The 11,846-nt window shown below is 36.9% G+C and overlaps 1 protein-coding gene across 1 annotated transcript in view; it reads left to right on the top strand.

The window, feature by feature from the left end:
• KMT2E (lysine (K)-specific methyltransferase 2E) overlaps window positions 1–11,846 on the top strand; it is a 63,403-nt gene that overhangs the window by 41,744 nt on the left and 9,813 nt on the right. Inside the window, exons 14-21 of the mRNA XM_010294323.1 lie at window positions 842–1,103; window positions 3,989–4,087; window positions 5,883–6,047; window positions 6,767–7,075; window positions 8,944–9,198; window positions 9,377–9,521; window positions 10,284–10,537; window positions 10,688–10,744. Of these exons, the coding sequence (XP_010292625.1) occupies window positions 842–1,103; window positions 3,989–4,087; window positions 5,883–6,047; window positions 6,767–7,075; window positions 8,944–9,198; window positions 9,377–9,521; window positions 10,284–10,537; window positions 10,688–10,744 (1,546 nt within the window). The remainder of the gene's footprint in view (window positions 1–841; window positions 1,104–3,988; window positions 4,088–5,882; window positions 6,048–6,766; window positions 7,076–8,943; window positions 9,199–9,376; window positions 9,522–10,283; window positions 10,538–10,687; window positions 10,745–11,846) is intronic.

Genomic DNA, 11,846 nt, shown 5'->3' on the forward strand with positions numbered 1-11,846 from the left:
AGGAATGTCTAGGCTAATACTGACCTTGGAAACTGAAGTGTTGAAGAGCTTATTTCTGTGTGTGCAACTTGGTTGGGTGCAACAGCAGTCCAGCTTCCATTTTCACATTTTGCTATGCGAAGGTACACTTTTCTGTGGTTTGCTCGTAAGTCAGCTCAGGTGCAGTGCTGTGCAGACATGCCTTCACTACTTCTGGATCTGAACTAGTTATGTCCATAACTACCTGTATTAATCAACATAGGTTCAGACTAGCTCATGATGCCTCGCACTGTTAAGTGTTGTAGTGTCCTACATCACTCACATGAAGACAACCTGGGAAATTACCTGGCTTGGTAGGTTTTTGGAGGTTTGTTACTTATCCTTTTAAAAGTATGTAGTAGTTGTGTTTAGTACCTGCAGCTGACAGCCTGTGTTAAGTTGAATGTGTTTGAATAACAGTTCCTGTGTATCCAAGTGGAACTTAAAGTTGTGCAAAGTGACACCAAGTTCTTTCCAGTGTGCTTGTTCTATAAACTGTCTGCTGTCTTTGCGTAAAGCAAAAACTTTCCTTGTGTGTGTCGGTTCATTTCTTTAATGTGGTGGTTATATTTCCACTCAGAATATACTCAGGCTTTAGAGGTCTTCCATCTTCTAAGCAAATTTTGCTAACCGGTAGATGAGATTTTTGAATCATAGCAATATTGTGTATCTTGATGAAAACTTGAGTCAACTGCTTTTAATATGGTTTGCATTGTAACAGATATTTAATGTGAAATGTATTAGCTTGTGGATTTAGTATTGAAAAGTCTCGTTGCTGTACAGCCTGATCAAAATATGCCTTCTTGCATTTAATTACTTCTAGTAAATACAAAGTGGACTGTGCTTGCCTCAAAGAAAATCCTGAATGTCCAGTTCTCAGACGTTCTGAGCCTACAGAAAACATCAATACTGGATATGAAACCAGAAGGAAAAAGGGAAAGAAAGAGAAAGATGTTTCAAGAGAAAAGGAGACTCAAAATCAGAACATCACATTGGACTGTGAAGGAGCAGCCACCAAAATGAAAATCACAGATAATAAACAGAGGAAGCTCTCTCCCCTCAGGCTGTCTATTTCTAATAATCAGGTACTGACAAAAAGATGATCAGAAAGAAAAGCTTTTAGACACAAATACTCTCCTTTTGTAATTACTAAAGGAATTTTAACAAATCACTGAAAAGGGATATGGAGATTTATCAAAAATCATAATGGTGGATAAGGTATTTAGAATTTTTTATAGTATTTTCAGTTTTCCTTAATCATAGAATAGTTTGGGTTGGAAGGGACCTTTAAAGGTCATCTGGTCCAGCCTTCCTGCAATGAGCAGGGACATCTTCAACTAGTTCATGCTGCTCAGAGCCCAGTCCAACTTCACCTTGAATGTTTCCAGGGATGGGGCACCTGCCACCTCCCTGGACAACCTGTGCCACCGTTTCACCACCCTCGTTGTAAAATTTCTTCCTTATATCTAGTCTCAATCTGCCCTCTTAGTTTAAAAGTTACTCCTTATCCTGGCACAGCCAGCCCTGCTAAAAAGTTCATCCCCATAATATTTGATTGTATTTAAAGATATATCAGTTCCCATACCAGTTTTAACTATACATTTTTCCTCTGAATTTCTTTGTGGGTCTCTTAAGGTGAAAGCCTCATGTCATGCTTTCAGGAGCTCCCAGTCTGTCCTGAAGTGTCTTTTGGTTGGCTGCATATGCTACTCAGGAGTGTAGTATTTTAAACACAGCAATAAGATAAGTAGCTCTGCTCCTATAACAAAACTTCAACCCAGAATATTAAGTGTTGGCTGCAGCTCTGTGTAGAAGATTAAATAGGGTTTGGAGAGTAAGGAGGAGGAAGGTGTGTTTCAAAGCTAAATAAATACTGGATAATAGTTGGATAGCATGGGAAAGCTACCTCGTAATCACAGAATCTTTGGGTTGGAAGGGACCATAAAGGTCATCTAGTCCTAGGGGTGTTCCTGCAATGAGCAGGGACGTCTTCAACTAAATCACGTTGCTCAGAGTGCTATCCAGCCTGACCTTGAATGTTGCCAGGGATGGGGCATCTACCACTTCTCTGGGCAACATGTGCTAGGGTTTCACCACCCTTATGCTGAAAAATTCCTTCCTTAGGTCTAGTCTAAAATCTGCCCTCATGTAGTTTAAAACCATTACCCCTTGTCCTATTGCAACAGGTGCTGCTAAAAAGTCTGTCCCCATCTTTCTTATAAGCCCCCTTTAAGTACTGGAAGGCTGCAGTAAGGTCTCCCTGGAGCCTTCTCTTCTCCAGGCTGAACAACCCCAACTCTCTCAGCGTGTCCTCATAGGAGAGAGGTTCCATCCTTCTGAGCATTAGTGGCCCTCCTGTGGACCCGCTCCAACAGGGCCATGTCTTTCCTGTGCTGAGGGCTCATACCATGGTAGTCAATTTTAAATTAGTCTTTCTTCTAATATGTCAGTTTTTTCAAACTAGTGGAAGAGATCCATGATATTAATAATTAACTTAATTTTGCAGAGTAGCTATTAAGTATTTAAAATGAGAGGACTGTTACTTCAGGAGCTAGCTGTCCTTTTGGGGGAGGGGGTAGTGATTCCCCCCCTCCCCCCTTAATGACGCTTTTTGATAATTGAGCAGAGACAGGAGTTACTCTGGTAGGGAGCCATTTCCAAGTTCTTAATCTGTTAATGTCACTTAAGAGTGAATCAAAGAAGGTCAAAATGAGCATATTGACCCTCAGTTTTCGTAAGATAATCAAATTGTTCTGGGGTTTTTGTAGCTAAAAAGCTTAAAAATGCTTGGAAGTCCAGAAGGCATGGCATGTGACTGTTACAAATTATGATCTCTAGAGACAACATGTAAACTTTCTCATCTTCAGTGATTTTTTTGGTTTTTGTATTTGTGTTTTGTTTTTAGCAAGTGATAACTGGTATTTGGAACCTTCTCTTGAGCTTTTAAAATAATATACAATAATAGAACAGTCACAGGAGAACTGGTTTTGTTTTTCAAAACTGAACTTAAAACAGTAGGAATTGTGAGAAGAATAAAGCTGTTAAAAAATGTATATCTAAACATAGAAGCCAGTCAAGTAATATCTTTTTCTTCTGGGGTAAAATACATAATACTAAAATAAAGTATATGGGAAAATGTATATGTACTTCAAAGACAAATGTAAAAAACTTTGTCTAATCATTTATTTAGAAGTGAAATTGCATATAAAACTAGTGAACATTTGTGTCTTTTCAAAGTTACTGTTTCATGTTTTTTTGGGGTTCTTTTGGTTGGTTGTTTTTCCAAAACAGAAAACCATTATTACTTAGCTAACTCTTGTGTTTCCTTATGGTATGGCACTGTCATTAGGCTCTACAGTGAGAGTTTAAATGGAAAATGTGACTTTAATAGAATATACTTTTGAGCTGAGAAGAGCTCTCTGTAATTGTCTGTTAACATTTTTTTTCACATTCACTATTTCACTAAAACTGTGGGTGGATTTTTTTTTTTAAATGGGTGTGTAATGTACAGCTCCTAACTCTTTAAATGGTTATGAAGTGGCTAGATCAGTGGCCAGTGACAGTGCCCAGAAGTTGCTATTGGTTTGGAGGTTTAATTCTGTGGGGTGTTTTTTTTTTTGTTGTGGTGTGGGTTTTTTTTTTTTGTTGTTGTTGTTTTTTAAATTTTTGGTCAATGGGGTGAGGGAGTGGGGATGGAACCTGAAAACTTCAGAAAGATCAGTATGCTAAAGAAAAAAGGTACAGATGTGTCTAAGCTCAGAATGGAAAAGATCTAGGCAGGTGATGATATTTGCAGGTTTATACAATGGTACAAGTGGATATTAGGGTTTTTTTGTCTTGATTTATTGGTTTGTTTGTTTGCTACTTCTCATGCAGTGATCTGAGGATTCTTAGTTCTGTGTAGCTTTTAGTTTTCCCTGGTTTGAAAGAGTAGTAGAGCTTCTGTAAAGCAGTCATTTCCATCTTTCAGGAGCCAGATTTTATTGATGATATAGAAGAAAAAACTCCCATTAGCAATGAAGTAGAAATGGAATCAGAGGAGCAGATTGCAGAAAGGAAAAGGAAGATGGTAAGTTGGGAAGCAAGTAGCTGCCTAAAGTTGTCACTAAGGCTTAGTGACACCTGCTCTTCCCATGCTAATTGCTGCCTTTTTGTAGGCTTGTAGAATTTGAGTATGTATGAAGTCAGATCTTCACATGAACTTCAACTTAAAATGCAAGGCTTGTTATGTGAGAGCATTTCATCTGGCTTGATCATTGCTTTCTGACAAAAACCTGCTTTTATGTTCAAATGCATATAACTTTCTATTGCCTTCAGAAAAGACACCGTAGGAACCATCTAGATTTTATTTTCTTTGCTCTTTATTGTTGGATGTTATTTGTAATGTGATTTTATTTTGTCTTATCCTAATTTTTGGAGGTTGGTAGAACAGTGTTGTTGGAAATTGGCATTTTAAAATATGCTTTTCTTGTTAGACATTCAAAATGTGAGATACTTGAAATTACAAGTGAAATCAAAATATTGGCCAATTTCTATAATGAAATACTAATATTTGGAGCTTTGATTTTATTGTTTGTGCTCACAGAACTTCTGACAAGTGCAGTTCAAGGTGGCATCAAAACCATCTGCATCTGCCCTGACCTTAAAAAAAACAAATAAATAAACAAAGGGGGATGGGGTATACATTCTTTTTGGTCAGTATTTCCTGCAGCTCTGCCAGTAGCAAAATTGGTGAGATTTGTGCTTATTAGACATCAGAAAGCAAAATCTGCTCAAGTAAAAAGTATATTTTAATATGAAATGTGAAAAATGACAGCATGAGCTCTAACATTAGCATGTAACAGTGTCTTGTCATGCGTTTGAGGAATGATTCTCATCAAACACTGTTGGATGTATTGGTTTTGCTCCAGAGGATGAGCTGGCTGCTTTTGGTTTTTGGGTGTTTTTTTGGAGGGCATTTTACATTTGTATTCTCAGTAAAGTTCTCTCTGAAACTTAGTTACAGCAGAGTTGCTGTAGTAGTTAGTTATAATTATTACTCTAGCTCAGTTATGAGGACTGCAAATAACTGCAAGTTTGCCTGTATTTTACCAAGTAAACAGAGGCAGGTTCAGTGGCAAAACAAAACTGGGTTCCTCATTCACTCATATGAGCAATTTGTGCGTGGTGTTCTTTCTTTGATATAAACATGTTGTTGCTATCAATGCACTGTTGAGCTGCAGACATTTATTAGAGAAAGTTTGTAATAGAAGCCCCCAGTTCTGTCACCTCTGTATTGTCTTAAGCAGATCTCTGTATGGCATTGGGACCTGAATTAATGGATAGACAGAAAATCTAGCTTCTCTGCGTGAGCTAACGTTACCTTATTTTGAAATCATGATTCTTGGATGTTGACTGTGTTTTGATGTAGTTTTTTTGACACTTGGAAAATTGGGTCAGAGGGTAATGGAACTTTCTGTTGTCGTTTCACACGTGTTAGTATTTCATTCTTTTTGGTCATTAGTGTTCCATTGTTTTTTAGATACTATACATGCAAGTAACTGGCTCAGAGCTATGCGTTCTTTTTATGCTTACAGGCCAGTGACTTAATAATAAATCACTATTTTTATCAAGTTCTTTAATCCAAAGTGGGACCCTCTTCTTTTTTGTTAGGGTTAGTATGAATGCAAGCCTTTCTTCAGAAGTCTGTGATAATTGCAGTCATTGTAACACCTCCTTTTCCTCTGAGCTTTTGCTGAAATTGAGCTGCATGTCAACACACAGCAAACATGTTCTGAAGTACTTACAAAAAACCCCCAGTATTTATTTACATATGTGAATGATTATGACTGAAACATGATCATGATTATTATTAAACCCACCAGACAAGAGAAGAACGGAAAATGGAAGCTATCCTGCAAGCTTTTGCCAGACTAGAAAAAAGAGAAAAAAGAAGAGAACAGGCTTTGGAAAGAATCAGCACAGCAAAAACTGAGGTTAAATCAGAATGCAAGGAAGCACAGATTCTCAATGATGCTGAATTTATCCAGGTAGTTATCTGGAACTTTTTTTTGAAGCTAGCTTTTGTTAAAAGCCATGTTAAGGCATATTTTATCAGTTTGGATGTCAAGCTACACTTCAAGATGTATGAAATACCTTTGTTTGTTTGTTTGTTTGTTTCCTCTGAACTCAAATATATTTGACCAAAACTTACAGTTTTTTTGTCATTAGAGTATGTTAACTTCTGATTTTATTTTTAAAGAAAATGGGTATAGAATTTGTTTATGAGGAATTTCAGTTACATTAGTTTATGCCAATGTGCACACACACACGCTGTATAATTTAGTCTCGCCTTGAAGTTCAGGATGGGAGGTGTTTACCAATGCTGACTTCAGTCACACGGTACCTCAGGCTTTCCTTGGGTACCTTTATAAACAGCGGTGAACAACTTGCATCTGTAGTGGGTTATTCAGGTACAGATTACAGTCCCTTTCCTTTTAAAAGAACTGAATTAGTAAGGCATAGTTTGTGTGTGTGAATACTCTGCCAATGACATGTCAGGTGCTTGGGAGGAGAATACAGGAAATGTTGTAGTTTGCCTTGAGGGATAGAAATACTATCTCTGAAGTATTTTAGTTCTAATAGCAAAAGTGAGATGGAGGCTTTTTGGACCTATAAAGGAAGGAGGAACTGACATTTTGATTTAAGAAAGAGAAAAAGTTTTACATGTGTGTGGGATCTGTTTGCTAGACTTTCACTTTTGTACCAGGAACCAGCAAAAGAAGAAACTGCCACCAAGCCTACCCCAGCCAAAGTTAATAGAGCTAAACAGAGAAAAAGCTTCTCACGAAGTAGAACTCATATTGGACAACAACGTAGACGACACAGAACTGTCAGCATGTGTTCAGATATCCAGCCATCTTCTCCTGATGTGGAAGTAACTTCACAACATAATGAAACTGAGAATGCTGCACTGGTAGCTGAGCCTGAAACAGAAACTGTTGTTACGGAAATGGTTGCTGAAACGGAAGCTCCAGCACTTAATAAATGCCCTACTAAGTATCCTAAAACAAAGAAGGTATGTCTCTTAAGGGATTATTAAAACAGAGTTTTAAAAAATTACAGACTGCTGCATCAATATGCAACTATATATATTTTTTTAGATGTTGACTCATTTCTTTAAAAATCACCATTACATAGGCACTCACTGGTAATAAATGGATTAAAAAGGATATGTGTAACATCCATTGGTAGAAGTTATTTTGGATTTTAAGAAACTTCCAAAATACATCTTTCAGAAGAATTTTGGAACAAATTTTTCTAAGGGAAATACTTTCTAAATGGGCTGAAATAATATACATAACCAAACCATAGTTAAAGCTGTTAATTTAAAAAGGAGGTGGGGAAGGGGGTGAAATAAGTTGCCTTTCCTTCCTTTGTTCATCATATGCTTTAGAAGGTATTTTAATGGTGGCAAACAGAATAGCTCAAAGGAAATCATTAACCTCCGGTACTTCTGAGATGACTGTTCTGAAGTGAATGGATTTAAACACTCAAAATTTGTGTGCATGTTTGGAGGGAAGATTCTTTACTCTCTTTAGTACTTGTTTTTACTTTTTTTTTATTGGATGCATTGCAAAAAGCTTGAAGAAATGCCGCAATATTTAAAGGTACTTAAAAAAACCTTAAGTCTACAAGTGTGAATAAAGCAGTAAAACTTCCTGCTTTAAAATTCTAGAGACTGCATTAAAAAGTTCCTTTTTTTTAGCGTGCTTTACAAGTTCCTCTGAAAATTTTATTCAGTGGAGAGGATGAGGGAGGAAGTCATAGGTTAAAAAACTTCTTGTCAAATGAACGATAACAATTTCAAGATGGTTTTATCTTGAAACGTACTGAACTTACATATCTATATTTTCAAAAGCCACCTGAATCATCCTGTAACAGTGCTTATTGCATCACTATTAAATTCTTGTCAGAGGAGAGGCTAGAATCTCTTCCTTTTTTTGCATGTTGCATGCAAAAAACAAAAGATACCTGAGAAGTCTGAATTTTACTATGCTTTTTTGCTGTTTCGTAGTATTAAAGATAAATGTCTATGAAATGTCTCATTGCATTGTACCCAGTGTACCCTAAGTGAGGAGAAAGGCCTGCTTTAAAAAATTAGTTAATAAATCTAAATAGGTTTGTAAAAGATGAGCAAGTTAAATATATTATGATAATCTGTATATAAAGCCTTAATATCATATTAGTAATATCTAATGTGCTATTTTTGCATGTCCTTGACTTTGAACCATTGTAAAATTTAGGAGGTTAGGTTCTCTGTTAATAGGAACTAAAATCCACTGGCACGTTTTTCAAAAACACTGAACTAGCTGGGAAAGTGACAAGTATGCCTTAGTAAATGTGTTGTAATTTAATACAACTGCACTAGTGAAGAATGTTCAAGGTGTCTGCCTGACACATTGACTGAAGCAGAGTCCAGACAGTACGGAAATCTGATGGGAAATGTACTTAACTTTGTTCTGTTAATGTTGCACTACTTCCCCTCAGCTTAGGTGCGCAAGCACAAGTTTAAAACTTGTCTTGGAATTCCGTTACTGAATTCACATAAGTATGATTCACATCTGAGCACTTGTGTAGTATGTTTAGTGAGAATTAAATACAAAAGAACTGCATGTTAGTTTAAAAAAAAAACAAAACCACACACAAAAACAACCACCAAAAACCCCAAAATCCCCAAAACTTTGGTACGTAGAGCAAATCTATACAATTTCCTTCTGCCGTCCCTATTATTTCACTAAAAATGTCCTCATTCCTACCCTGGGTATTAAACTTGCAGCCTGGAAACTAGCTGTTTTGTATAACAGTTGTATAAGTGAATAATTAGACTAAAAAAACACTGATAAAAGCACTCATAAACCAATTTTTTTCTCTCTCTCTGTTTAGCACTTGGTCAGTGAATGGTTAAGTGAGAAGAGTGATAAAGCAGGGAAGCCTACAGACAGTCTATCAGAAAGGCCTTTGCGCATAACTACCGACCCTGAAGTTCTGGCTACTCAACTGAATTCTTTACCAGGTCTCACTTACAGTCCACATGTATATTCAACTCCAAAGCACTATATTCGTTTTACTTCACCATTCCTTTCAGAAAAGAGAAGGAAAAAAGAACCTGTGGAAAACATTACTGGCTCTTGTAAGAAGGTAATGCTTCCCTTCATTATGGTTCCCCATCCCATATTAATTAAAAAATAAGTCTTTATTTGCTAGCACGAATTCAGGCAGAAAGAAGCTGCTTGGCAAACCAGTTCTGTGTAATGTGTTTTTGAAATGTTTCTCATTAAAACTGTTAGTTTACTGATTTCAACTTGTTTTATTACAGCGTTGGTTGAAGCAGGCTTTGGAAGAAGAAAGTTCAACAATGATTGATAGATTTAATTCACCATCGCAAGAGAGATCTAGAAGTCCAGCCATCAATGGTGAAAACAAAAGTCCTTTGTTACTGAATGACAGCTGTTCTTTAACAGGTGAAGCTTTTACTCATGCAGTACGTAAGAGCTGTGTCAAAGTAGTTAAATATGAAGGACCATGTTTTTTAAAGTGATGAGTTAATGAAAGTTCCAGGGGTATTTGCACTGCTTCCTGATACTTACTTTGAAATAAATGTTTAGTTGCATAGTGGTTGCGATTTTCCCCCCCTTAATGTATAATTGGTACTAGATAAGTATCAACCATATCTCATAGTGTTTACAGTCAACAAAAATGAATGTTTTTAACTATGAATATTAAGAGGTTAGATTATAAATTAATTTTCCATGCTGTTCTGTGTATTCAGAATTCCTGTTAAATTCAGTGGGCCTGTGTTGCACGCAGAGGAAAAGCTGCGTAATCTTTTAGGCATAGTACACTCCATATCCTTATGTTCCCATTTTGTATCAGATGATTCCTGCGTACAGTCCTGAACTTGGAATTTCCACTTCTTATCTGAACAATCTTAAAAATGCATAGAAGTAGACTTTCCCTTTTCTGGAAACATAGACAGTTCTTCCTATCATCTTGGCACAAAAATTTCAGTTACTGATATATCTGTAGGTTATTGAGAGTTTATTTTTCAGGAAGTCTGTAGGCTGTTAGGAGTTCATCTTTCAGGAAGCCTGCCCTTACGAGATTTTTTTTTTGTAATATAAATTTTTTTAATGGGGGGGTCCATAATTTCATTACTTCAGGTACTTAACTGTGATTACTGTATCTAGGTCTCTTCTAGCTTTTTTCTAACTTCTGACACACAGATCTAACCACACCACTAAAAAAAAGAAGACTCTATCAGCTGTTGGAGTCTGCGTTCTCAGAAACCTCCACACCTACTCCTTCTCCGTATGCCACACCAACTCATGTTGACATCACTGCCTCCGAGCCATCATTGTTTGCTACTCCTCCTAGGGTAAAAACAGAAGATGAAGCCTGTAGAAACGGTTACAAACCCATCTATTCACCAGTTACTCCTGTAACTCCATGTATACATGGAAATACCATGCACTTTGAGGTGAGATTTATACTGAATTTCAGTGTGTTTAGAGAATGTGTTTAGACATTCTAGTGTAAATCAGTATTTGTACTCCTGCTACAAGGGGATGTTTTATATTTCTCCAGCCTAAAAAAGAAATTGACTTGACATTTCTTCTTATTTATTTAGAATATTTCCTCACCTGATAGTTCCCCAGAAATAAAAAGGCGAGCTTACAGTCAAGAGGTAAGGTTATTTGCCAAAAACTGCAAATGGTATCTCGATTTCAGCTGTATGGCTGTACTGTTCTTAGTAAATGCTTTTCACCAGCCATTGTGAGTATCCTGGAATGTACAAGGTGACTTCCCTACAAGTTTTATTTGCTTGTTATTGTATATTTCCAGTTTACCTGTTTCGTTGTCCATTTTAAACTGGTTTCTCTCGCCTCTCTCTCTGCATTGCTTAAAAAATCCTGATGGCTGTCATGGAAAGGAGTAACTACTGCAATTTATAGACGAGAACAGAAAAACACACTTGTGCTTTTCAGGCTGTAGTTAGATTTAAATTAACATTTCTCCTTGTTACCAGCATTTCTTAATTGTTTTTGTTGAGCCTAATTATGCTCACAGTGAGAGAGCAGAGCAGAAGGGTAATAAATGGGTTTAGATGGATACTTCAGGAGCAGCAAGTGCTGTTGGAATGTGCCAAAGTACTCCCAGCCTGGGGGGGTGGATGTGTTCCGCTGGGGGCCGAGACCTAGGCCAGTGGCCGGGCTATTAGAGAGCAGCTCTGAAACAAGGAGAACTTACACAAGGGACCCTTGTGCCCGGCACGGGAGAGTGAGGAAATGTTCCACAGCAACGTGGAGCTTGAATTCAGTGTGATAACAACACAATTTGCCTAAAGTTAGTGGCACCTAGAAGGAGTAGGTAAAAACAAGTAGCAATAAAAAGATTTAATGGGTTATACTAACAGAGAATTTCACTTCTTGTGAGTCATGTAAGTGAACGATGCAAATACTCTCCCCTGGGAGTTAAGCATATATATATATATTTTTAGAGGTCAAAATCTGAAGAAATTTTGAAATACACAAAATTTTTCATACAATCAGAGCTGTGAACTGAATTTAATTCTGAACTATTGTAATTGAATATTTTAATTTTTATTTGGCTCAAAAAGGGGTTTTACTTAGGAAGTTTCACTTCGTAATACAAATAATTAAAAAGAATTCATGAAACCTTAAAACATGTTGGTTTAGGAAAGTTAATTCCAGCCATGGAAATAATGTGCTGAGTTTTTCACGGTACAGTTTCAAGAAGTACAAAAGTCAGTTTCTATACCTTAAGAA

The sequence above is a fragment of the Phaethon lepturus genome, unplaced genomic scaffold, assembly GCF_000687285.1.
Source record: "Phaethon lepturus isolate BGI_N335 unplaced genomic scaffold, ASM68728v1 scaffold4889, whole genome shotgun sequence".
NCBI classification, from domain to species: Eukaryota; Metazoa; Chordata; class Aves; order Phaethontiformes; family Phaethontidae; genus Phaethon; species Phaethon lepturus.